General features: G+C 36.1%; 4 protein-coding genes and 1 non-coding gene across 6 annotated transcripts; 1 reads left to right on the top strand and 4 right to left on the bottom strand.

Moving 5' to 3' along the window:
• Positions 1 to 124: 124 nt before the first annotated feature.
• LOC112784656 (uncharacterized) lies at positions 125 to 7,174 on the bottom strand. The gene is made up of 9 exons (XM_025827945.3): positions 6,415 to 7,174; positions 5,750 to 5,808; positions 5,312 to 5,426; positions 5,100 to 5,223; positions 4,672 to 4,752; positions 3,898 to 4,239; positions 3,088 to 3,251; positions 2,174 to 2,997; positions 125 to 1,774 (listed from the first exon to the last, which is right to left on the bottom strand). Exons 1-9 carry the CDS (start codon positions 6,768 to 6,770, stop codon positions 288 to 290), a joined length of 3,552 nt encoding a protein of 1,183 aa, XP_025683730.1. The 5' UTR covers positions 6,771 to 7,174; the 3' UTR covers positions 125 to 287.
• A 1,050-nt stretch (positions 7,175 to 8,224) lies between these two features.
• LOC112783369 (uncharacterized) lies at positions 8,225 to 13,611 on the bottom strand. Of its 2 annotated transcripts, none has more exons than XM_025826300.3 (9): positions 13,182 to 13,611; positions 11,139 to 11,215; positions 10,717 to 10,832; positions 10,519 to 10,614; positions 10,040 to 10,127; positions 9,232 to 9,316; positions 9,030 to 9,093; positions 8,857 to 8,946; positions 8,225 to 8,503 (listed from the first exon to the last, which is right to left on the bottom strand). In XM_025826300.3, the coding sequence occupies exons 3-9, from the start codon at positions 10,825 to 10,827 to the stop codon at positions 8,402 to 8,404; spliced, it is 636 nt and encodes a 211-aa protein (XP_025682085.1). In that variant the 5' UTR covers positions 10,828 to 10,832; positions 11,139 to 11,215; positions 13,182 to 13,611; the 3' UTR covers positions 8,225 to 8,401. The 2 variants fall into 2 exon arrangements, with proteins under 2 accessions (XP_025682085.1, XP_025682086.1); XM_025826301.3 differs by having other exon boundaries at positions 11,139 to 11,298; positions 13,182 to 13,610.
• Positions 13,612 to 15,702: 2,091 nt separating this feature from the next.
• On the top strand, positions 15,703 to 19,412 carry LOC112786654 (3-hydroxy-3-methylglutaryl-coenzyme A reductase 3). Its single transcript, XM_025830017.3, has 5 exons — positions 15,703 to 16,427; positions 16,711 to 17,197; positions 17,806 to 17,987; positions 18,097 to 18,443; positions 18,669 to 19,412. The coding sequence occupies exons 1-5, from the start codon at positions 15,986 to 15,988 to the stop codon at positions 18,909 to 18,911; spliced, it is 1,701 nt and encodes a 566-aa protein (XP_025685802.1). The 5' UTR covers positions 15,703 to 15,985; the 3' UTR covers positions 18,912 to 19,412.
• A 159-nt stretch (positions 19,413 to 19,571) lies between these two features.
• Positions 19,572 to 19,644, bottom strand: TRNAK-UUU (transfer RNA lysine (anticodon UUU)). The gene has a single exon. It is a non-coding gene; the product is annotated as a tRNA-Lys (tRNA).
• A 3,360-nt stretch (positions 19,645 to 23,004) lies between these two features.
• On the bottom strand, positions 23,005 to 26,795 carry LOC112784283 (thioredoxin reductase NTRB). The gene is made up of 2 exons (XM_025827433.3): positions 25,186 to 26,795; positions 23,005 to 23,250 (listed from the first exon to the last, which is right to left on the bottom strand). Exons 1-2 carry the CDS (start codon positions 26,309 to 26,311, stop codon positions 23,180 to 23,182), a joined length of 1,197 nt encoding a protein of 398 aa, XP_025683218.1. The 5' UTR covers positions 26,312 to 26,795; the 3' UTR covers positions 23,005 to 23,179.
• Positions 26,796 to 27,781: the final 986 nt, after the last annotated feature.

Below are 27,781 nucleotides of genomic sequence, written 5' to 3'. Positions count from 1 at the left end.
TTTTCTAAAAGAATATAAATAAAAAAATTCCATTAACCAGTCAATGCAAAACCAGTTAGAACCGATTCCAGTCTAAAATTATTGCTTGTGTTAACGTGTAACTATTGATTAACATATCTAGAAGTGTTTTAATGACCCAAATCAATAATAAACAAGAAACAAAGATCCAAAAGAGGACATGTATACAGATTTTCCATGCAACATATGTAGTTTCCTTCAATCCCAAGGAAGATGAATATGATAGAATGAAAATAATTAAAAAAAAAAAAAGGAACAATGTACAAGATCTATTCATTGGCAACTGACTCCAACCTAAAGTTGGTCGAGGCTGCATTCTTGAAATGAGGCTTCGAAGGAAAAACAAAAACAGAATTTGAAGAACTTGAAGGCTGGTATGCTGCTGAGTATCTCACTGAAGTCATGGAAAATCTAGGTAACTGTTGCAGCCCAGAAGCAAGTGGAACTAATTTGTAACTGAGAATGAGCTCAGATTTTGGAAGAACATATACAGTGTCATTATGATACCCTGATAATACAAAACTTTGTGCATCTGCCAGTGTGTATTTGATTTCCTGCAACAATGGTGTCTGGTTCAAAATCCTAATATAGTATGTGAAGGGGTCTCCCAAGATGGCATAAGGAGGACATTCCAAATTCACAATCAATGGTGGTAGCTCGACATTCATGTCTGGCAGCTTTTGCTTGGTCACAACCCAAGGCAATGTCGCCATGGTAGAAGCAGATTGCTCTTCCACCCCCAAGTCCCTCCTCCATGTCAAACACACAGTTCCTAGTACAAGCTTTGAAATGTTTTTGTCGGAACTCACTGAGAATACCTTCTTGAACTCTCTCCCAGGAGCAACAAGGGCAGGGTTTGAAAGCTCCTCATTTCCATGTTGGTTAGAGCAAGTCCTTTCAACATCATTGTCTGCTTCTACGGAAATGGACTTCAACCTTATTGGCAACTCGGTGCAATTCTTTGCGCTGACAATGAGCAGAGTTTTTTGGTTTAAGGGAAGTGATTGTGACATAGATTCTGAAGCTTGCTTGTTCTTAGAGAGAATTAATGGGTCCCGTCTGAATGGCATCAAAAATTGATGGTTAAGTTCAATAGCATTTTGCCCTTCAATTTGCAAGTTCTTGTGGACATGGACCATCTGAGGATTCGACTCATTATTAGTAGGAGTATAACCCAAAGATACATAAAGCATAATCGGTTTAGGCCGGTGCCACTTGATTTCTAGTTTGCATGACCACGAGTCCCCATTTTTAAGAAAAGGGACAGAAATTAATCCAAATGATTGCTGTACTTGTTTTATTTTGTCAGAATCTAAATGAGAATCATCTTCCCCTTCTGGTCCAGAAATACCAAGCAGCTGGACATGATGACTATCCAAGGCGTGCGGTTCATTTTCTCTCGGACTAAACAAGCCACCTCCCCTCACATCTACTAGATTGATCTTCAACTCACCTGAGTACACATCATGACCTTTGGAAATCACTGTAACAGGTACCAAGAAAACCTCTCCTACTAATGCAGGACCAAAGGCACCAAGACGAACATCTACCTGTGGTTCTGGTTCTTCAACTTGGATGATCTTCTGACCAGATAACACAAGAACGGAATCTTTTATTGGAACAGTTTGCATACAATCATCCAATGTCCAAATAGGTAAACTATCCAGTGAAGCAGGGCTTTCAGCTCTGCAGCAGATTCTGAAGTGTGGTCCAAATTTTGCGATAACAGACTGGCATTCGAGTTTTCCACTTTGATCTGGAAAAGCAAGTAGAGTTTCAAATCATGATAAAAGAGGAGGAGGAGGGGGGGGGGGGGGAATGGCTAAAGCAAAAGCAATTCTTCTAATCGTAATAGTTATGCACTCATCAAGATGGACAATTAATTAGACATAGATCCTAACCAGAACCAAGAAACTGACAAATTTTGTTGACACGGGAACCAGAAAATCCCACAGCAATTTTCAAAGAAATATTGGAGGACTTTGCATGGTACATAAATAAGCAGTCATCTCATTGTTACTTATATAATAAGTTGGTTAACCAGTCACATCAATAGAAACAAGACGTGTAAGGTAAAGAAATTTAAGGTCACAAAATGGTAGTTAAATGTATAATATATCATGTTAAGTGAAGTTTTTCTAGATATGTAGCATACCGGATGTAATGTCATAGGTCAACCTCAGCCATTTGTTTGGTTCAAGTACAAGTGAAGTTGATGTCTCCACTCGGTGCTGTTGAGTATCAGTAACTCCTACTGATTGAGGTTTTTGCGCATTTGAAACAAAGAAATTACAACTAGGTTGGTTGAACTGGATTTCTAATTGATCAATCTCAACACTACAGGGTAAGTGGGAAAGAAGTGATACTGAAATTGAGGTCGATGACCCAGGCTTCATTGTCTGTTCATGGAAAGCAACTAATGCAATCATTGCCAACCTGAGAGGACTTACAAGATCAACCTGAAGCTGAAGTGGTTTGTCCCCATTGATCTTGAGGTTAGTCAGTTGTTCATTTGTTTCTGACACTGAATCTTCCATAACGAGATCAAAAACCTCCTTGTGTACAGATTCTCTTTGGATTCGACTTGCAGGACCAGCTGGACCGGTGTCTCTCTGGAGATTGGCATCAGATGATATTGGGAGTGCAGCCATTTCAAGAGAATACTCCACAAAATCTTTAACACTAGAACTCTTCCGCGAGCACTCCCGCAAGAATCCCAAGACATCCCACAACAAAGTTAACCATCCCTCTTTTCTATATAGGGAAGCAATACTGTCAAAAATCTGCTTTGCATTGCTTGAATCACCCTCAGAAAAATATTCCTTACCCATCTGGAACCAACAAAGTGCGGCCATCCTCTGAATGTTACTACTATTGAAGGATTCATAAGCTTTTCTCAGAAGAGCAATAATTTCAAGTGAGTCTCGGAACCTTCTTCCTTCAGACACAGCATAGCGCATGTACTCTTCATCAGTGAGACTGCAAATAAAAATGAATATTCAGATCATACCCATTAAAAAATAAATAAATAGATAAAATGAACTCATTTATCAACCAATTAAAACTTACGCCATCATATCAACATTATCTCCTAGCTCAAGTATCCGAGCAAATTGACCAACATAGGTTGAAGGAACAACAGAATCAACACTATCAGTATCACTAGAGGTTTCTGTCGTTGAGATTACAAGCTCCAGTGATGACCTCTTCTGGCCCAAATAGTGGGCTGCTAACTGTTTCATACATATTAATCAGGATCACCCAGTGAGTTTACATAAGCACATGAATAAGTTCATAATACAACTATGCACATACAAACGAGGAGTAACAGTTTGTAAAAACACACATGGATGCGGAAAAACATACATATATTTTAGTACTATAGGGAACTCAATGTAGAGGACTCTCCCAACTAAGATTGGAACCATGGATCACAGCAATGTGGTAGAAACCCCCTTAATAGTATAACAAACTTGTAATTTCCTTCTCATTAATGTTTAATATGAATAAGGGCTAGGAAATTAAAAAAATAAAAACAAAGCCTTATCCCACTAGATGAACACAGTAGATAGGAAGTTAAAAGTGAAATATAAATACATAAATCAATCAATAAAATGCATTTTATAAATTTATTTTTAACAAAATAACATTCGAACTTTACATTGACAAGCAGTCACAAAATAAAAGTATTCTAAAATTCCCACCAAGCGTTAGCATGGATTTTACATGTAAACGTTTTATTGAAGAAAGTTCGAGATTAAAATTCAAACCTCTATGTTGCCAATGTTACAAATACAACCTAAAACTGGTGTAGGCATTTTCTTTCCTAAACATGTTAGCAGCATAACAAAAGTTAGGTAGCAAAAGAGAAGTTCTCACTTGGTAGTAATAGGCTGGATGAAATTCCCACTCAGACAGGGGTTTAGAAGCAGAACCTAGAGTAATAGGAGGAAATATTTGAGCGGTTTTTGAACTTGTCTCCAACAATTCACCAAATACCAAATACTGCCTACTCATCCAGTCCCAGTGAAGAAATATAGCTTCTGGAGTACCAACAAGCCTTTTGTATGCATTCTTGTGCTGACGAAACCATGCCACTGATTCTGTGACCTTCCCACTATGTAGTAGTAAGGTGCATATCTTGAAATTCAACTGTTCAGAAACATATTTTATCTCAACCAACCGTTGTGTTGCAGGTAACCTTGTTGTCACCCCAACAATCTGTATGATGAATATAAACAGAAAAAATGCATGTCACAACTTTAGCATTTGCTTTGGAGACAAATGATACAAAAACACAACAAAACTCGAGTCAAACACATGCAACTTCATTTAATAGTAGGGGAGACAATAGAAGATTTCAGGCATCTTAGACAACAGTGCATATAATATACTACAAAATCAGATCCTATAGATGCTCTTGGAGGATGACAAGACTAGCTCCTTGCAAGGCTATAACTTCTAAACAGAAATATAGTTGGCAGATGATAATTGAGAAGTTATATTTCGATAGTAACTAACAGTAAATAGTAATACCAATACCACTTGCGCTCAATGAATATATCTTGACAATCGTCAAGAATGAAAACAAAACAGATAAAAATTAAAAATGCAAAATAAACAATTTTCAAAGACTATTCACATGAAACGCACCTCTCGCAGTGTATGATATCCCTCCTCATAAAATTTCAGCGCTTCGGGCCAGTCACTTCGGAATTCTGCATATACAGCAACCTAGCAATTCATAGCATCTAGATAAATAATGCACACTTTCTATTTGATAAAAGTATAAAGAAGCAAAGCATGCACAAGTTCTTGAATACAATAAACAACATAAGAAAGTCAAAAGGCATGATCACTGCAATTCCTTTTCTACTCCTTCAGAAAGCATGATTACCGTTATTCCTTTCATCCTTTTTCTACTACTAAAATTCAATCAATCATACATTCGTACATGCATTCATACATAATATAAGCATTTGGATTTCCAACTCAAAATAGCATCCAACAGGACCTTGGTTGGCATGTTAGTGGCACCGGCATAAAAAGTAAACAGGAAAAGAAGAAAAAGGAATTCCTACTTTGAAGCAGTAGCGAACAATCAACTCAACCGAGTTAACATTCTTCTTTTCTATCCTCTGTTTAACCCTTCTTCCTTCTTCTCGGTAATACGTAGTGGCTAATCCATAAAACGCATTTGCCATCCTGCACAAAAAAGGAGAACAGAGCATGACGACAATGTTGCTGTTTATAGAGAAAATAGACAAAAAAAATTTAGAAAGATAAAGCATGCCTGTCAAGTGACTGATTGAGATCTGAGTTGTCATTTGGGTTTAACATAATTACATATTTAGCATCTACATCTGCTCGCTTTCGTAGGGCAATCATTCTATCCTCAGTGATCTCATCTGCAATCAAAGACCCTAAAACATATTACAAACTCATTGCACACCTCTATCTGTAAATGACATTAAAAGAACAATAGTGTCCCTTCCTCTAGTCGTGCCTACCAATCAAACAGAAACAGAAATACAATAAAATACACCCAAAAAGAGAAAAAAAGAGAGGGGGGGGGGGGTTGCCGATTTGCATATCAATTCCAATCAAAATGATAGCAAAATTTGCCCATTCAATGAAGTAACAATCTAAATTCACTCTCCTCATACAATCTGTGAGTAGAGTGCACGGTGAAGTAAAGTGATGAAGACAGAAAAACTAGTAAGTTAATCACCTGCACCAGTGTGGATAATTACAACAGCCAACTTGATGTTCCTCCCACGAATCACAGCCCTGCACACAAACAACCCCAAACACATCTCTGAAAAATCAAGGCCAAGAAATGAAAACAAAACCAAAATCCCACCTCCAAAACCAACACAATACATTCAAATTGTAGGTCATGCTTGGATGATATTGAGCTAAAATCATAAGTGTATGACTCAATCACGAACTATCTTGAAAGTCTTACTATGCAAGTCTAAAATTCTTCTCCACTTTCAGTTCATAGTAATTGAACTCAAAATAAAAGCCATTATATTCATAAAGCAAATAAAACCTCAAACTTGCCTCAACAACAATTCCTTGTTCCACTACATCTCAATATACATTACATATCTCCATTCTCCAAAACAAGACAGCAGCTTCCTCAACATACAATCCGTGCTCAATTATATTACTTTCTTATGCAACATCCTCAAACCCCCAACCAATAGCTAAAAATCGACATTTTCACTTAAAATGCAAAAAGTAAACACTATCATTATCTACTTAGTTAGCTGCCATTGTTATTGTTGTTCACTCATAATGCTGAATCGCACCTTCTCCAAACTCCACCATCCAAACACGCACTTAATAGAAAGAGAGAGAGAGAGAGAGAGAGAGAGAGAGAGGTTTTACTTGATGGAATCGAGATCGGAGCAGACATTGAGCCACTGAGCAGGGTCACCAAACACGTGCTCCGCCCTGAACACAGCACCGAGGACGGCCGGAACTTTCGTCCGGTGCTTGAGGAGCCAGTCCTTCTTGAGGATCCCACCGACAACCGTAGGAGGCGGTGGCGGTACTTCGGCGTTGGAATCCTTGGGCTTGCGTTCGAAGAGGTAGATCTTGGAGAGGTCAGGGAGGGCGAGGGTGTTGATTGGCGGCTGAGCGGAGAGAAAGTGAGTTGAGATCAGAGGGTGGAGCTCCGGACAACCCACAATCGCCGCCAGCGTCACCGGCGGAGTTCGCAACTCTTCTGGATATTCTTCCATTTTTTCTTTGTTGGCGATTAACGCAGATCGGAATCAGAATAGAAATAGAGTGAGTTCAACTCACCATGGAGTATGGAGTTAAGGCGAAAACATAACACAATTTCAAGCCATTTTTTCAAAATATAAAACAAAATAATTCCTTTTTTAATTACTGAAAAATAACAAATGTTTGCGCCTTTTTTTTTTTTTTCATGAACGAGAATAAGCTCCTCATAAGTTTAACATGGAGACTGGAGATGTTCATAAAGTAAAACGTAAAAAAATTTAGTTATTCTTAAAATAAAGTAGTAAAATGTATATATGATAAAAGAACCATCAATTAAAATAGTACAAGTTTTTATTCCAAAGAAAATGAAGAGTATAAAAATAAACAATTATGATTTTATGAGATAAGTCAATATCTCGTTGAAAAAAATTAAAGATAGCATCATATTTAAATTTTAGTGAAATCAGTATATGTTTTTAAATATAGAACAAATGTTGTCTCTAAGATTACTTAGCCAAAATATAATCTCCATTAGTGTAATTTACTCAAACTGATAGAATTAAGATTTGATCATTTTAAATTATATAACTCCATGTCAACTACCCAACCACTCACCATTAACCGAATTGTAATTTCACTTTTCAGAAAATTGTTACTTGATAAATTTTAATTAGGTATAAACGATTAAACGAAGAATGTGTTTCTATATATATACATCATCTTATGATATAGGAATATATAGAGTTTTAAAATTATACATATATATTAGAATATGGATATTAGGGCTGCACATGGATCAGATAATATCCGCATATCCGCGGTAATTATCCGCATCCGATCCGCACTATGGTTGGATCGGATTGCGGATTCGACAGTGATATCCGCGAATCCGATCCGCAAATCCGCATATCCGCACATCACATATAAATAGCATAGTTTAAGAAAGTAAACCCTAATGTGATATGAATATTTTATGATATTTTGTTTTTAATTTTTTATGTTGTACTTTAACTTAGAATAATTCAACTTAAATCTTGTGTTATTATTTTGTTTTTGTTATTCAAGAGAACAATTATTGATAATATTTTAGGAGTAAAAAGACTTAAACAGATAAAAAATGAATGTTCTGGATATTTTTTGTAAAAACAGCCAAACAGAATCTTAAAATAGTTTTTTTGAATTATGCAAATATACCCGATATCCGATCCGATCTACAAGTATAGGGATCGGATCGGATCCGGCCTAAAAAAATGCAGATATCGTATCCGATCCGATCCGATCCGATAAGTGCAGTACGGATCGGATAGAATTTTAGGCTATATCCGATCCGATCCGTGTGCAGCCCTAATGGATATCAAAGTTCAATTGGAACTAGTTTTGTTCACGTATAAGGATATGAATAAAGTCCACTTTCCTCTTCTTGCATGTGAAAAGCAATTCAGGTAAAAAATAAATGGGCAAACAATGGTTTCATGAAATAATTTACATATCAGACCCGAAAGAAAAATTACATATCAGAAGGAATTGAACAAATAAGCATATTTAGTGTTGTTGAGTTGCAATCATGCAAGAATGAATCTGAGGTCCTATCAACTACCTGTTTCTTATATAGCCTAGTATTGAAGATTAAACAAAATAGTCACATTTACTCCTCTGCCGCTGTCTCCTCCTCCTCCTCCTCTTCCGCATCCTCTTCTTGCCCAGGCCACCAAGAAACAGGGCCCAGTCCGTCATGATCTATTGATCCCTACAAAATAGATGCTGCCATAAGTCACCTTTTCAAAAATCTGCAATGATAACTACCACCATTTTAGTTAGATAATGCACGTTTACTATGATTTTAAAAGCATCCCCACAAACTTTGTCACTATGCCATTCCCAGGGTGGAAACTTGGTTGGTTTAATTGAACCTTAGCATAGAGCTCATACATGAAAATTCACACCCCATTTTCATCCGACAACCAAACATACCCTCTAAAGTACACATCCCCTACCACGGTTTATTTTAACATAATGACTCCAAGAAACAAATACTTTGCACAAAATTCAAAAGCCATATGTCTCAATATCTCACTCATGTAGAAAAGAGAGCTAACTTACAGTGACCAGCATAGGGGCAAAAGGCTTTGACTCTTTTGGTTGTTCAACTGGGATTGAAGGATAAGTCACATTTTGAATGCGGAACTTGATCTGCCATATTGGAAGCCAAAAATTTAGCGCATATATATTGTTTCTTAAGCATACAGTTAACATTAAAGGCAAAGAAAGCTAACCATATCACTATCATCAACAGGATATGACTGCTCCTCATATTTCCAATACCATGTTCCTTTTGTGCTGTACTTTCAAAAACAATATATTAGCACATTAATAAATCTGCATCTAATAGGATGGATTACAGTATTTAAAAAGAAGAAAAGAGTTCAAGCAAATATACTATTTGTTAAGACTAAAAATTAGGTAAGGGTAAGACACCTATTTTTTGATTCAGCCTTAAACTCATTTGGGCTGGGTAGGTGCTGTAGGGGAACATAAATGTCATCAAAGAATCCAAGTGATACTGCAACCACGAATTCAGCCTTACCAAGCATGAACAATCTTTAAGCATAGAAACATCTGACAATCATTAAATCTTTCACGATATGCAAACATTGGATGGTGTCGTTATATACACAAATAATGGGCTGCTGCCGATGTCACAAGTCACAATATAGAAATGAAAACACAAAAAATCGGCTCTGCTAGCAAGCAAGTGTATGGTTATGTCATTCTTGTGGTCTTTCACACTTTCCTTACATTATATTGACATGCTTTGAGTTTCAACTAAATTACACTTGACTCTGATTTTGCTCACAAAAAATAAGCATGGACAAAAGGACAAGCAGAGACATCAAGGCAGAGTAGTAATCACATACTCTTTTTTTTTGTAGTAGCAAAATATTTTATCATGAATTCATCAGTAAGAGAAGCCTTAAGACAACCTTCAAGCAACTATCTTAAACTTTTATTAAAATAAAAAAGAAAAGAAAAAGAACTCCAACCATGTAAACCCTTTGTGATCAAAAGAGTAGAAGAACTTTTAAAAAAAGTGAAAAAAAAAAAGAAAGAAAAAGTCATTATGCTGCAGCCTTCATGTAATAGATGTATGAAGCAGAACTATGCACTGATAAGCATGGTTATTATCCATCAATAACATAAAACAAAGGACTAAGTAAACTGGAACTAAATTAATTAAGTCAAGCGAAAATTAAAATCAAGAAAGCAACTGAAATCTAAGATATACATCTTAAGCCATCAGCATCAGACGAAAGAAGCTTTGCAGTCATAATCTCCCCAACAAATGGACGAAACATAATCAAATTGAACACTACCTGCCAGGAATATCAGAAGTCAGAACAAAGTTATTGCATTGACAGCAACAATCACACACAGAAACCCTACTTCTGACGTCGAAAAAGTTCAGTTTATAACAAAAGAAATACGGAAATTGGAAACACAATAGCTAAAAATACACACAACCTTTTAAGTCCTCAAATATTCTCAAAGGAACATAGTGTAAAAAAATGGCATATCCACATTATTGTGCCTGGATATCATAATCTAAGCCTCAAAACTTGAACAAACAAAGTTAAAAACCATTCAGGGAAAAAAAAAATATTAAACATAAAATCCTGCATTCAACTTCACACTGTGATCATGTTGAACTTCAAATCTCAGGACAAAGAGTCAAAAAACAGAAAAGCAAGCCGTGAGAACTTGTACCGTATAGGTTGGAGCACCATCTCCGGGGTAAATAAATCCACCCTCAATGGATTTTATATCATAAACAGATACGCAGAGGCCCAAGTTTGCAATAACCTGAAATGATTGCAGAAAACCAAAACCAATCATGGTGAAATATTATCAAATGAAGAGCACGAGTAAAAGAAGGGGAATGGAAAACATTAGAAGCAGAAAAACCTTATCCAAGAAAAGCTTCTCAAGTTCAGTGTGTATAGCTTCTCGAATTGGACGACTTAGCTGAGGAGCAGGCAATGGCAATGTGTGTTCAATCTTGCTTAGATAGAACATTGAGACTGAACAAATAGCAGAAAATACAAAAATTCATATGGATGAAAAAAAAGGGTGAGACTAGGGGAAAAAAAACGTATGAAAATGAGAATTTTTCCAATTTATCATCACGGTATTAAATAAAAGTGAAAAAACAAAATTCAAAATTACAATTCGAACAGTGCATTCACGAAACACTTGAACCATGTTAGTTGTTAAGTAAACTAACCATGTTACTTATCAAGTAAACTAAGTTACATTTTTTAACTGATTATAGAAATTTATAATTGAGAGAGGTTTCAGCAGCAGAAGAATGATTTCAGGTTAAATACCTGAAGTGGTGGCTTGGACGCTTTGATATCTTGTGGTGGAGCAGACGGAGGCAACAAAGAACTCCTACTGAAGCCAGCTGCAACGAAACCCAATTCAGCGGCGACGAAGGTCTCAGTGAAGTTTTTTTCAGATTGTGGGTTATTGGGCTTGTCTGATGGGCTAGTATTGGGTCATTATAGCCAATTAAAGCACTTGTTGTATAATAATGCATGGCCCAAGACCAAACGAAACACAAATTCATTGCATGAACATAGAATTTGGAATATACAGAAGCATGTTTTCTCCAGAGATTTGCAAGGCTACTTAAGGTTCTGAAAACTGGACCAGTTATCAAACCGCTTTAATTACTGGTTCATTGGTTCATTGGTTCAACCGGTCCAACCGATGGTTCAACCGAAAAAGTCGTTTTAAAATAAAATAATAAATAAATTATAAAGGACCAAAGATAAGGGTACTCCAAGAACTCCTACTAGATGCAACATCATTCAACATTATCACACATTCTCACACACACAAATACAAAGCCTTAACTCAAAGAACAACCACAGCAAGTGACTTGGAAAGAAAATGTAAACACAGAACAATCACAAGCATACACAACATGTGAATATTATTATAGCAAACATAATAACAAAATAGTTCTTCTAAGTTCTAATGCGTCTCCGAAAATATCCCAAATAAAAAAAACTACATAATCTGATCCACTTGATTCAGAAAGTTACATATATTAGAAAAATTAAGAATCAACTAAAAGAAAAAGAAGAAGAAGGTCTGGTTGATTCGATTCAATTGCCTGAGATGAAGAATCAAACAGGGTTAAGAAGCTGAGAGTTTAAATGTTAAACCTCAATATTCAAATAACATGACTCCATTATTGTTATTATTACACCCTTCTAATGTCACAAACTCAATATATATTATAGTCCGTTGACACTTGTGTATTCACAACTTGGCCTCATCATTCTGATTCATTCCTTAAGTAGAAGAAAAAGTCCCAATCAGCTTTCGTTACAATTTTATCCAGAGAGTTGGAGTTTTGGTTCGGAGCTCATGCCGATGATGATGACGAGAGGGATGAATCCGTGAATCAGTAACATAGGCAGTGCAAATTTTAACAAAGCTCATCACAATGATTAAAAGCAACAAAAAGCACTAAAGGAACAGTGAATCAGTAATATAGGCACTGCAAATTTTAACAAAGCTCGTCACAATGATTAACAACAACAAAAAGCACTGAAGGAACAGTGAATCAGTAACATAGGCAGTGCAAATTTAAAATTTAAAAGTTATCAATTTAAAATTTATCATCAAATACAATCAGTGAGCAAAGGCAATCAATCAAGCTCTGACTGAGCATTCTGTTCTGATTCTGTGACTGGGAAGCAACAAATTCAGCAACAAATTCAAGTTACAGCAACAAATTTAACAAATTAAATCGCAGAAACCTAGCAATTTAGCAAATTAAAACATCAGCAGCCCAACAATTAGCAAATGATCAACTTAACAAGTTCAAGAACAGAAAATCACATCAAAAAAAAAATAGAAGTAACAGAAGAACAACAAAACAACAACACAAGAACAATTAGCAAATTAACAAGTTCACAATTACAGTTAAAATTTACCAAAAGAACACGAATGCAAGTGGAATCATCATGCTAATATGTTTTCTGCAAAGATGCTATTTGTGCAGCTAAAATTTCCTAATTACTAAGATCCAATTATTCTAATTTCACATGCAATCAACTTACTAAGGTTCTAAAAGCAAGAAATGATAAAACCAACCAGAAATATGGTTAAAGCATTTCATCAAACATGTTGAGTGCAGTAAAATTAAAACGAAATAAGAGAATTCAAAGCTTAATATCAATGTGATAGAGAAGAGAACATAATTATTGTAACTTTAATTCAGCCTATGAAAAAATCCAAACCACTAACAAATCAAATAGTTACTTATTGTAATAGAAATCAGAAGTTGCAGAGTTTGAAGCAGAGTATTGGTGTTGTGTGAGTGTATTGTCTGGTGGCGGGTTTAGGGAACTTACGGCGGCGAAAAAAGAGAGCAGTTCGACGGCTAGGTGGAGCCCGCGGGTTGGTCGCAGAGTTTGGAGCAGAGCAACGTGGCTTCCAGACGAATACGAATGCGAACTCGAATGGTGAACGGCGAGTGAACGCGAACGATGAACGCCGAGCGAACGTGAACGGCAAACAAACGGCGACGGAAGCGCGGCTGAGCAGACAAAGACGACGGACGCCGAGCTCGAGGAAGTAGCCACGATCGGTGACAGCAAACAGGGGTTGAAGACTTGGAGCACGAGGAAAGTTAGATAGACGGACGGATGGCGAACTTTGAGTGCGACGGACGGCGGCAGTATGCCACTCCTTGCGGCGGTGGTGTAGGCTTACAGTGCTAGGGTTTTTTGTCTGGGTTTGTGTGATTTCTTTCTGAATGAAAGAAAGAAAGGGAGGAAGGGAGAAAGAAACGAAGGAGCTTCCGTTTTGTGTAAACCGGCCAGGTTTCGGTTCGGTCTGATCGTCCGGTTCTCAGCCGATTCAACGATTTTTACCAGTTTTTTATCTGCGGTTTTACATGCTTGACCGGACCATTATTATTGTCGGTTTGTAGTTGAATCGGTCCAGTCCGATTTTTAGAATCAGAACTCCAATCAGTGTTGTGAACAAGGAGGATAACTTATACTGTCCTGGAAGAGAAGACAGTATATATAACATAAAGCGCAGCAGAAGTAGAGAACCTACAATTAAATTGGAGCATTCAACCACCATTAGAAATTCTGCATATTATACAAAATGAAAGCAATAATTAATAAGATCGGCAAGATATGTGAATTGATGAGATAATGGGAGCATACGTTGAGTTTAAGAAAATTTTGTGTGATACCTCGTCGATTGTATGCAGTAAATAGAGAGTTTGATATGAGCAGCTAGGGGTGTACATGGCCAGATCCATCCCGAAGACCCGACCCAACCTCGAACACTTTAAGAGCTAATTTTATCGGGTCTAGGGTCAGGTAAGGGTCTCAAAAATAGATTCGGTCATTATTTCGGGTCGGGTCCGAGTCATAGCTCGGATCACCCGAACTTGGACCGGTGACCCGGTCATCATACACAATTAATATTTTGTGTTATTAGTGATGGATGATGGCTATTCTTATGTGGAATTTAAATATTATCAACCTTAATATTTTGTGTTATTAGTCATTATAAGATTATAAATTAATGTTTTATGTTTAAAATGCATAAGACTTTAGACTAATGCATAATATTGTGTTATTTGTATTGATTTAAATATTTGGTATTATTAGACAATATTAGTATTGATTATGGTTATGCTTTAATTTTAGAGAAGGGTTGGTTCTTGTTATATTTTTTAAGTGAATTTTACTATGTAAATTGTGAAATAATGGTTGGAGATTAGGTGATTTTTACATGTTAAAGACCCGGTTTTCACCCGATTTTTACTCGGTTTTCACCCGGCCCGAAGGTGCGTAGATTTTATCGGGTCTAGGATCGGATTAGGGTCTAAAAATTAGGTCCAGTCTATATTTCGAGTCAGGTCTGAGTTAAGCCAAACCCAGTGTGGCCCGACCCATGTACACCCCTACGAGCAGCAGCTGCAAGAATAGGGATGTCAATACCACCCGAATCCGCGGGTACCCACCCCGCCCGGAGCGGGTTTTTAACGGGGAGGGTTCATGGGAGGAGCGGGGCGGGGTCATGTTTAGGTAATACACGCCTCTACCCGCCTTCGCATATATATAATATATATAATTTTAATATATAATATGTATAATATATGTAAAATAATTAGTAAATGATTAATAATATTGTATCATATTTAAATTTTTACTTTAGTTTATGTTATGTCTGTGATGATGGTTATATAAATTTTGAAATTTTATTTTATTTATTGGATTTTAATAAATTATAGGGGCGGGTAGGAGCGGGTACCCGCAGGAGCGAGTTAGGGTTCAACGTTTTACTACTCGTGGATAGAAATGGGGCTGATTCTATACGAATTGTTGTACGGTGGGACGGGTTGACGGGGTCGGATAGAGCATAAACCCGCCATGTTGCGACCCCTATGCAAGAGGAGAGGGATACGCAAATTTAAATGGCGGGTCGGGTTCGGTCATGGGCTTCTGTTTTCGGTCTGGGCCACGTTGGTAGCCCGGATCCTGACCAAAAACCAAAAAAAGAATATACAATTTTTAAATTTTATTTAAGAATAGAGACATAATATACAAACATGTCAAAAAAATCTAAAACTAACAAAAATAATCAAATTGTTAGATTGCTTTCTTTTATAGACAGAAAAGCCTGCAGGAAATAAAAACACTTGCATAACAAATTTTTGTGGTATCATATCAACCCCGAATCAACAAAAAAATTATTTAAGGATAAATTATTTTTATCAAATTTTCTAGATTTTGTGATAATTATTTTTCTTTTTTTGACATTTTCCTTATTTTTGTCAACGCCATTTTAGTGTTTACCAAATACTAAATATTTTCCTTACAAAGCCAAAAAATATCAAGAATAAAAAATAAAAAAGGAGTGGGAGAAAAATAGTAAGAATAATCGATATTCAATAGCACGTTGGACGCGTGGGCACCGTGGAGAACAGGCAGCGCGCCAAACCAATGAAACCATTCCCATGCACCAAAACCTCTCTCTATAAATCACTCTCTGAACTCTCGGAATTTCCTTCATTTTCAACCGTTAGCTCCAAACTTTTCCTTCCCTTCTTTTCTCTGCTTCTGGATTTCTGTTTTCCTTCGGTTCCTTGATCTACATTTTCCCCAAACGTAGATCAGTTTCCGTCAGGAAAATGGAGCTTCGCCGGAGACACGTCGCTGCAGCTGCCGTTGCCGCCGGCGAATCACTCAAAATCCAGAAGCCCGCTGGGGACTCGTCAATTTTCCCTCTTTACCTAACCAACGCTGTTTCCTTCGGAGCCTTCTTCTCCGTCGCGTACTTTCTCCTCCACCGCTGGCGCGAGAAGATCCGAACATCGACCCCGCTTCATGTCATAACCGCTGATGAATCCGCCGCGATCGCTTTACTCGTTGCGTCTGCCGTGTATCTCTTCAGGTTCTTCGGCATCGGCCTCTCACGCGCTTCCGTTGACGATGATCTCTCTGACGAAGAGATAATCGCCAAGGAGGACGGCCGGACGCCGGGGCCGTGTCCTGCCGCCATCTCAGAGGAGACGGCTGTGATTCCCTCACCAATACCGGCGAAAGCCTTGTTTAGGACTGATTCGGATTCATGTAAGTTGTCTTTTTTTTTTCTTTACTTCTTAATTTTATCAAATTAGGGAAGGAAAAAAAAAATCAAAAAACAATTTCAATGCTGTAATAAGATTTAAGTTTCAATGAGAAATTTTGTCATGGTATTACTTTTAGCTATGGATGTATAAATGAATTTTACTCGCTTTGTGCGTACAATTCTCCTTTTATGTTGACAAATTCTGGACTTCTGGTAATTAAGTCATGGTTTATAATTTTGATTATGTAGCATTGCTCTAATTTAATATTTGATTTTATGTTGCAGTGTCAACGGAAGACGAGGAGATCATCCAGGCTGTGGTTTCAGGCTCAGTGCCATCATATTCCCTGGAATCAAAGCTTGGAGACTGTCGCCGGGCGGCGGCTGTTCGGCGCGAGGCTGTTCAGAGGTTGACAGGGAGGTCATTGGAGGGTTTGCCAGTGGGAGGATTTGATTATGAGTCAATATTGGGGCAATGCTGTGAAATGCCAATAGGGTTCGTGCAGATTCCAGTAGGTGTGGCAGGTCCATTGTTGCTTGATGGGAGAGAGTACACTGTGCCAATGGCAACCACAGAAGGATGCCTTGTTGCCAGTACCAACAGAGGCTGCAAGGCCATCTATGCCTCCGGTGGGGCTACCTCCGTGCTCATGAGGGATGGTATGACAAGAGCACCGGTGGTTCGGTTTGCCACCGCCAAGAGGGCTGCACAGCTGAAGTTCTACTTGGAGGATCCTCTCAACTTTGAGTCTATAGCTGTAGTTTTCAACAAGTAATTTTTCTTATCTCATCCTCTTATTGTTCTTAGCAATCCATTTTCAAGTAATTGTTCTTATCTCAGTCTCTTATTGTTCTGCATAGTGCAATTTTTTGTTTCATTGGTAATTATAGCAAATATTTGATGCTTTCCTTCTTTAGTAATAATTGAACCGGAGATTGAATCGGTATGTTAGCAATGTTTTTGGTTTGTTGTTAATGTTAAGCTGATGTTGAATTTGAAAGCGTCTAAATATAATATATGGCTATTATATGATTCAATCGGTTCAGAAGATGCTTTTTGTCGGGTTTCTAAGAGTTGAGTATTTCATATTTGTTATGTGAAGATTAGGGAAATGGTGCAAAGAACTTAATATTTTGTTTTGAAATTTGAGAACTGACAAAAAATATTAGTTGCAGGTCAAGTTGGTGTAAAATTTAGATATTGATAAATGCTTTTGCTTAAATCTAATCTTTGTGTTCACATTTTTTAATGTAAGTTTGTATCTAAGATGATCATGGAATTACCTATGTGGAGTTTTTACCAATTGTTATAAAGGATGGCAAGCTGAAAGTAACAATGAAACTGTTCTTGGTTTATTAATGCTTAATGGGTATGTGCAGGTCAAGCAGGTTTGCTAGGTTACAGAATATTCAGCCTAATATTGCTGGCAAGAATTTGTACATTAGATTTCGTTGCAGCACTGGAGACGCCATGGGGATGAACATGGTTTCCAAAGGTGTCCAAAACGTCCTTGATTTCCTTCAAAGTGACTTCCCGGACATGGAAGTTATTGGAATCTCTGGTAAACATGACCTTTATGTGTTTTTCTCTCCCCACTTGCAAACCTACATCGTGCCATGTCACAGTTAAACTAGTTGCTAACTTGCCGTGTACCCTGATGCTTGCACCAGGAAATTTCTGCTCGGACAAGAAGGCTGCTGCTGTTAACTGGATTGAAGGTCGCGGTAAGTCTGTGGTCTGTGAGGCTGTCATTAAGGAAGAGGTAATTAAGAAGGTGTTGAAAACTAGTGTGGAATCCCTAGTAGAGCTTAACGTGCTTAAAAACCTTACCGGATCAGCAATAGCTGGTGCTCTTGGCGGGTTCAATGCCCATGCTAGCAACATTGTCTCTGCTATCTACCTAGCCACTGGTCAGGATCCTGCTCAGAATGTGGAGAGTTCCCACTGCATCACCATGATGGAACCAGTGAACAATGGCAAGGACCTTCACATATCTGTCACCATGCCTTCCATTGAGGTACAATCAATTCTAAGGTCTTAAATCAGGGTCTCTTAGAATATCTTTTTCTAATATTCTTCAATAGAAAAATCCATCATTTTTTATAATTCTATTGAATACAAGTTATAGTACCCTTTGGCACATTTGATCTTTCCTTGCATATATCAGTTATATAATTTTTCTTAAGGTACGAGAAGATCAGACTTCCTTTGTGTCTGATCTATATTTTGTCTCATGATTCAGGTGGGTACTGTTGGAGGGGGCACACAACTTGCTTCTCAGTCAGCTTGCCTCAATTTACTTGGAGTCAAGGGCGCCAGTAAAGAAACCCCGGGTGCAAATGCTAGGCTACTGGCCGCCATAGTAGCAGGTTCAGTCCTCGCCGGAGAGCTTTCGCTCATGTCTGCAATCGCAGCTGGGCAGCTTGTTAAGAGCCACATGAAATACAACAGATCAAGCAGAAATATCACAAATGTTGTATCATGACATGCAACCAATGACAGCAGATTAGTTTTGAAAAATAATAACCGCCCAAGCATCTAATATTGGCCCAAAAAAAGTAGCTAGGTAAGATTCAAAGGGCTACTTTCTGTTGATAAATAAAAAGTCATGGTCAACTAGTCTCCAAGATAATGTGGTAAGACACAAATAGAGAAAAAGAACACAGGCTGCATTAGACTCAAATGAGTGTGTGCTCCATGTGATGTCTTGTCTCATTTTTTTGAGGCTGTACTGAGAAAGGAGACTTCAATCAATGGGTGGAGGATAAAACAAAGAAGCAGCTACACCTTTGGCATTAGTTTTAATTCTTTTTTTCTTCAAGTAATTTATTTCTGTGTTGGGTGCTGTTCTCTAGTTTTAAGCTACTGCCTTAAAGTTGTGATAATTTAGTCTTCAGTATGTTGTAATCTCATCTTTTTATTTGTAAACTTAGCAAGAACTGCCGCAGAATACAGAATATTATTAGCCTGATAGAGATTGGTCTAACTGTGATTGCTGGTGAAGTGAAATTTATGCATCAATTATTTAATTCTATTTTCTATCGGATAGTGTTTGCATCGAGAAATTCAAATTATGTTTAAGGTCATGTTTTCACATTAGTAAAAATTATTTGTCTGTTTTTACAGAAGAAAAAAACAACTAAATCGCCGTCTGTGGGAATCGAACCCACGACCACGTGGTTAAAAGCCACGCGCTCTACCAGCTGAGCTAAGACGGCAATTGATATAAGACAAAGTTTAAATATTAATTATCATGTAAAATTAATTTTTTTCTACCAACTCCAATTCGAAAAAGCGCTATCAAACTAAACCAAAATATTTTTGGATCTGTAGTGATTAGCAACAGAAACCAACCCCCAATCTCGAGAAGTAATTAATTTTCATTTACTATTATATAATTATTTTATTTATATCATTATATGTCAACACTTATTTGGATGTAAAGATAATTATAATGCGGAGACTTTAGCTATGGGTGTCAAAAATTCTCAGGAGGTGGGGATCTCCGTAGGAACCGTCCTGAATGGGTCTCGTTGGTGGGGAATTTTTTCCGTGGGAATGGGGATGGAGAACAAAATTTTTTTGAGACAGGCGCAGGACCCGAGCGGGGATCCCGTCCCATCCCCGATAATTTTTTGAATGTTTAAAATTTCTTAAATAATCTTATTTTATTTCTAACATAGGTGGGTTTTTTAGTAATTTCACCAATTAAAAAATCATAACCCTATTATTCAGTCTTCTCTACTCACTACTCACTGTATTGTATAATTTTGATTTTCTCCCCTTCTATGTATCTAAAGCATTTAGACATATAGGGTTTATAATTTTGAAATAGTTACTTGATTTTCTCTCCTATGTATCTAAAGCAATTATGATTTCTCTTGCTGAATATGCTGACCATAAAAAAATACTTGATGTTAAAGACTATATATTATTGCTTTTTTTTAGAATGAAAGTTGTATTTTAAGATTTTATTTTATGGATTATAATTTTTTATGTTTGTGTGTTTATAATAATATTTTGTAGTTTATTTTTTATTTTTTTGATATTTTTTACTATAATTTTCATATGAATATTAAATATAAAGGGATGGGGAATGAGTCCCGCGAAAAATATGAGAAACGCGGGAAATGGGGATGGGACAATTATGTCCCCACGGCGAAGATCGAGGCGGGAATGGAGATTAATTCTGGGGGCAGGGACGGGAGCAGGGAGGCATCCCCCGCCCCCCGCCCCCCATTGACATCCCTAACTTTAGCTGAATTTGTCACTTCTTTTATCTTTTCTGGCTTTTTTTAGTTATTCCCTGTACCCAAAAAAGAAAATCACGACTGAACTCAAGTGACGAGTCCTCTACCAGTCTGGATGCACATCCTTTAAATAAAGACACCTAACACTATTATTAAGTAGTTCGATAATCCAACTACACAGGAAGAGGATGCTTCTTCTTACACGTCTTATATGATATACGACTAAAAATATAATATACACACAAAATTATAATGTGATGTATGTATAAATTATACTATCTTCTTACAATAACCACTCAAAGTATTAATGTGATGAGTACAATCGTCTAATCTAGAAAAGTGATAGGCATCGAGTCTTGTATGTGTTAGTTTGACACATCTAATAACAATTTGGAAAGCAATGCCTAAAATATTGATGAGCTAATCTGATCTCTAATTTGGAAAAGTGATTGGTAAAAACTTAGGCTAGTTTATTTAATATAAGAGGCTCTATCTCTGTAATAATAAATGTGAATAAACAGGTCAATTTCGTAGGCACGATACAATAACGCTTACATTCTTCATGTATTATCAGAAGTCTCTGTTGTATAGTTCAGTTTAGATAAATAATTTAATTAAGCTTTTTTTTGTCAAAATAGTTTAGATAATAAATTATTATATTAAAAATAGTTAATAATAAATTATTTTGTTTTTGGTTTTTGTAGTTTAAAAAATATTTATTTTATAAAAATGTGATAAAAAATATTAGTATTATGAGAGAAGTCATTTTTTTTAATTTCTCTATAATGACTATAAGCTTCTAAATAGCTTTTTAAAAAGCTGTAATTTAGTTTTAAAAATTGCATCAGACATTAATAATATTATTTTTTATAAGTCAAAAGTTCAAAAAAATTACTTTTAAAATTTTTCAAGCGGATCCTAATTCTATGATAGAAATTAATTAAAAATATATATTCCTAAAATAATAAATGAAAATTGTATAACTGTAATCTTCGAACCTACTATTATTTAGATTATTAATTAATGAATCCAATCTATTTAAATAAATAGACGACGAAACGGACTGATAACTATATATAATATATATAGTCTCGTGCAAATGAAAGTCGTGGTACTAATAAATATGCATGGCTCTGCTAATAAAGAGAGCACGTGTTTGATGTTTATTTTGTTTGGAAGAAATTAAACTACCAATATTATTATTTGATCATAAAGGACAATTAATATATTACCAATCTATGACTCACCACCTTCAATATCGAAGCTAGGTTTCTTGCATCAAGATGGGGTCGCCTGTTATGTCAATTCTCATTATACATGAACAAGCACTTATTATTGTATGAATTTTAAATATGGATAAATTATTATTGAATGCTCTGAACTAAAAAGGGTTTGATCTTGTTATGTTTCAATGTCAAGAAGAAGATAATGATGAATAATGTGCTGTCACAATGGCAGACATTGGCAGTTACGTAATTATCACTGTTTTATTAAATTTAGAAACGGATCTAGGAATATTATTGTGGAATGCTGAAATTGTATGTATGTAGTCTTTTACTCTTTTATTCTGTCTCATTCAGTTATATTAGCATAATGACTTTTATATTATTTATCATAGCTAGTTATGTTTTAATTTTTTAAACTTTTATTTATTTGAAATATTATAAAGGTCTACTATGCTGATATGATTGAGTGACTAATATATTTTTCTAAATATTTATTTCAATGCTAGTGTAATAATTCTTTATACTTTATCCTTTTTATTTATGAGATATCAAATATACATTTTCGTCTCTTATAACACTTAATAATCGTTGATTTAATCCATTTTAAAATATTGTTATTAATTTTAACTAGATCAATGTTAATTTCAATGATTTATTAATGAAATTTCGTTTTGGAAAAATACCCTTTAGTAAATTGTTTCTTTTTTCCTTTATTATGCAGTTTACCAAAATTTTATGAGTTTTGTATTAAAAGATATTTTCATAGAACACAAATTTATTAATGAATTATACATTAATAAAATATATTTTTTATTATTATTGAAAATTGTTAGTAAACATAATAAACAAATTATTTATTGAAGGATATTTTTGTAAAATAAAATTTAATTAATAAAAAATTGAAGATAACATTATCTTAGTTAGAATTAATCAATTAACAATATATACAATGAGTTAAGAGATTATTTAAGTGTTATAAATGAAGAGAGTGTACATTGAGAAGGAAATAGTATTTTAGAACTCATAGAGAAGAGTGACATTTTCTCTTGAAATAAAATAAACCGGTCAATAATAACCAACATAAATATTTTTACCATCATAGTTAGGGAGTCTAGAAGAGATGCATCCATAAACGTGAAAATGTGTATGCTGTTGTGCTTCAATTCTGCAAATCAAATGCTGAATAGTGTAATTTACATATAAAGTAAACATTCTTTTTTTTCTCTTTCTTAGGTGAAAGTAAACATTTATTATCATGAATCATCCCCACTTCATAATCAACTACTCGTATCTTCATGTGTACCAATCTCTTGCAAGTAATGCTCTGCATCCAGTGCTGCCATACACCCTGCACCAACAATATTTCCATTAGTATCTGGGAAAAAAAGCTTTGCATATAGATCTGATTCTAATTGATTATGATTTATTGTTGATACATCTGATAATGATAAACAATAAAGATCAGATTGGATTTGGCAAGATTTCTAACATAGAAAGTTAATTGCAAAACAAAACAGTTTTAAGTTTTCAATTTATTTATTTCTTAAAAACTTCTATCATGAGTGACCCTAACAAGTTTCCAGGTACTTGTTAGCGAAACACATTCATTTTGAATTACTTTAAGCTTCTAAAATTTGAATGCAAATATAAAAACAATGGTGATTCCAAAATCTTATAGTGCATCCCCTGCAAATGTGTGTATATATATATGCACATCAATATGCACTCCAGGGTTTACAAGTTTTATCATAACCAAAGGCCATTGGCAGGTCATCATTGACAATTTTCTTTTGGTACAAAAAGGTTAAATCAAAAGTCAAAACTCCCATAACCTAAAATGGTACGGAGTAATATGGTCCATTCTTAAGAGAGCTTCTTAGGTTTCAACTTTCAGACCCAAAATCTGGGGTGGTAAAATTGAGTATCATTGATGAATTTTAACGGGTCATAATACTACAGCCAAACCAACTCTCATTAAATGCATTCTATACCAAATCATAACAGCAACAGATAAATCAGAGTAATATAAGCAAAGACAGCCAACATTAAAATAAGTTAAAAAAAAAAATTAAACATACAAACGGACAGACATGAATGATTGAAAAAGGGCAGCCCAATGCACAGGCATCTCGCGTTAACGCAGGGGCCGGAAAAGGGCTGCACCCAAAAGATATAATGTATGCAGCCTAACCTGATAACTACATTAGTGGCTATTTCCACATCTTGAACCTGTGACCTTGAGGTCACACGGAGACAACTCAACTGTTGCTCCAAGACTCCCCTTCACATGATGGATTGATCAGATAATAAATTGTGTTTAGCGAAGTGTGAGCATTAAATCTACATACTAGCATATGGGCTTGGAGAAATTGAAAAGTAACCTATATCTACTAGTAAATGGTATAAGAGTAAGAATGAAGGAAGAAGAAAATGAAGGCATACAGCCCTAGTCAGAGATTTATGGTATTATAATTGTCTAACATGTCAGAATGGGAAACAAACATGTACTAGTAAATAGGAAATTGCATGCCCCAAGAGCAGTCCTTGAAGGACAGGTACCAAAACATCCAGGGCAGCACAGGTTCATGGATCATGGATACTTTATTTTCTTTTGCTTATGCCAATTGATATTACTTCTTTACATTATGGAAAATCCCTTAACATCTCATTTCCTTGTATTTTCATCTCTTGTAGGAACATCTATTAATAAAAAGAGGTCAGAGCCAAGCATCCGAATCATTATCCATTTTGAGCTTCAATTGTTAGAAACATTTTCCTTTATCTGGATAGGAATAGGATTCAGCCTCTAAATCAAGGTATGACTTGCAAATAGACAAAAATTTGAAAACACAAGAACTTACTTTTCCATTATTTTTAAGTTCTGAGAGAATTCTATTTTATCTTAAGAAAGTTGATGACTCTATCTCTTACAATTACAGCTAAAATGGCAGCAGTAAGGAATGATCAAATTTTGTTCAAAACAAAGTATATGAATGGATACCCTAAAAAAATGAGGAAACTTCGCTTCAAAACCTTACCTATTAAATCAATTTATCACATGAATTTATAATGATCATAAAACACCTTGCATATCTCAGAATCTAAAATCACTATGAAACCTGTTTAGTAAAATCCAATCCATTTCAACATCGCTTTCAAAACACTAAATTTCAAAACCAGGGCATTATTCACATGAAGCTACAATAATCACAAAACCTGGTCAAAACAATCAAATCCAGTTAGTTCCATTTCAAAAAACATAGCCAGAAAACCAATGAATTACCGGTTCCAGCGGCTGTAACAGCTTGCCTATACTTCTTGTCCTGGACATCGCCGGCCGCAAACACACCCTTAACACTGGTCATTGTAGTCCCTGGCTTGGTCACAATGTAACCATCAGGATCCAGCTCAAGCTGGCCATTCAAGAACTTTGTTGCAGGCTCATGCCCAATTGCAAAGAACAACCCATTCACCTTCAAATCAAACACATCATCGTTCACTACATTCTTCACCTTGATTCCGCCAAGAACCCTGCCACCACTTTTTTCATCACCATAGGCACCAACCACCTCTGAATTCCACAAAACCTCAATTTTAGGGTTTTTCAAAACCCTACCCTGCATGATCTTAGAAGCTCTAAAATTGTCCCTTCTATGGATTATATACACTTTGGAACCAAATTTGGTAAGGAAATTAGCTTCCTCCATGGCTGAATCGCCGCCGCCAATAACCGCCAGCGGCCGGTTCCGGAATATTGGCGCCGCTCCATCGCAGACCGCGCACGCTGATATCCCGCGGTTCCAGAATCCGCCAGTACCATCGCCAGCGCCGTCGAAGGACAGCCGCCTCGCGACGGCGCCGGTGGCGACAATGACGGCGTCAGCTAAAACGGTTCTGGAATCGGTGAAAATCCTAAACGGACGCTTTGAGAAATCTACCTTGGAAACCGTCTCAGTGATGATCTCAGCGCCGAATCGGAGAGACTGCCGGCGGCAGCGGTCCATGAGGTCAGATCCGGAGACACCGTCCGGAAATCCGGGAAAGTTCTCGACGTCGGTAGTTGTTGTGAGCTGGCCGCCGGGAGCGACGCCATTGGCCATCCATCCTTCGAAGAGAACCGGCCGGAGCTCAGCTCGCGCGGCGTAGATTGCGGCGGTGTGCGCCGCCGGGCCACTTCCGATGATGCAGAGCTTCCTTCTCTGGTCGTCGTCGGTTGAAGAGTCGACGGGGAAGGAAGAAGTGGAGGAAGGAGAATCGGAGGTGGTGGTGGTAGTGTAAGTGGAGGAAGTGTCGGCGGATGAGGAAGTGGAGGATGAGGCTCCGGCGGCGGAAACGGCGGCGGACGAGGCGAGTCCGATACCGATGAGGTTGCGGGCTTTAGTGAAGAGCTTGTTTGGGCAGAACCTCATTTTTTGGCCCTGTTAGATTGCGGCCGTTTCTTTTTGGCGAATCGCGTTTCGTTTTGAGGTTTCTTTTCCTTTTTTAGGTATTATTCTTTTATTACTTATTAGTATTAATTGTACTTTGGGTGCTGCTTCTTCTTGAATGAAGGTTTTGAGAAGAAGAAGCAGCAAAACAAGAATACGCATTGTGAAGGGAAGGAATGTGCTTAGCTTGTTCGTTCTAGTTCAGCATCATCTCATGCTTAGAGAAACAATACAAGCATCACTCGTGTTAACACACAATTCAATCTAGATGCTAATTCAAAACTTTATGCATGCATGCATGGCTGTTACTTAGCTTCTCAATGGTGTGGTTTAGATTCAAACTCTTGATCTTTAATTTTGTTATGATATTAGACATCAGAGATTGATTATTTTTTATCTTTGCTTTGTCACAGCAGCCATGGTTGTGGCGCTGCCCAATATTTATTTATTTATTAGCTGAAGATTACAGCTAAGCATTATTAGCAGATGACTAATCAACATCAAGGGTGAATTTAATTGGGTTAATAGCTACTAGATAGGCTTCTATCATATAGTAATGATTCACGTTCATAATTATTTAATCAAATTATTATTAGGAAAATTGTCAATGTCCTTAAGAAATAAGATAGGTTAAAACATGAATACTGCACATATACATTTATATAAAAATTAAAGTACTTCTACCTTATCCTTGTTTATATATGAATACAAATGAGGAGAAGGATGTTTCCCTGTATGTGGTGTCAGTAGTGTTTTAATAGAATTTGAAGGGTTCGTTTTGAGTTTAGAAAAAAATAAAAAAAATAAAAAGCCTAATTGGAGGATCCGTTTTAATTTAAAAAAAACAAAAAACAACAAAACTAACCGGACAGTTCGATTTATGTTTTCGAAGATAAAAAAATTTTAATGTTAAAATCAGACCGTTCGATTTTTATTTTTAAAAATAAAAAATAAAAAATACAAATCGGATCCTTTGATTTGTATTTTATTTTTTTTTTTCAAACAAATTGAACCTTTTGATTTGTATTTTATTTTTTTCTTTAAACAAATCGGACCATTTGATTTGAATAATACAAAAAAAAAACACCATATCAAGGAAAAACACCTAATCTTCCAATAACAATGTATTACACATATATTTAATCAATATAAAAAAAATTAGCCATATTTCTTATGTACTAAAGAGGAGTGATAGGGACAGCAACTTTTGTAATTTGTAGTCATCAAGTAGTCATTAATAATATTTTTAATTGTGTGAAATTTCATCCAATAGTGTAGAATTACTCATTTTTTTTTGCTGCTGATCATAATTTAATAAAGTTGCTGATCTCTTAAACTTTTTTATGTACTAAATAAAGGTGAGATAGACAAGAATTAAAATATTTTAAAATAAAAAATTAATAAAATAAGAATATAATCATCCTTAAATTATAATATTAAAGCTCATATGTA

The sequence above is a fragment of the Arachis hypogaea genome, chromosome 20 (genome assembly GCF_003086295.3).
Source record: "Arachis hypogaea cultivar Tifrunner chromosome 20, arahy.Tifrunner.gnm2.J5K5, whole genome shotgun sequence".
Classification (NCBI taxonomy): domain Eukaryota; kingdom Viridiplantae; phylum Streptophyta; class Magnoliopsida; order Fabales; family Fabaceae; genus Arachis; species Arachis hypogaea.
This window is presented reverse-complemented; position numbering and strand designations above follow the sequence as displayed.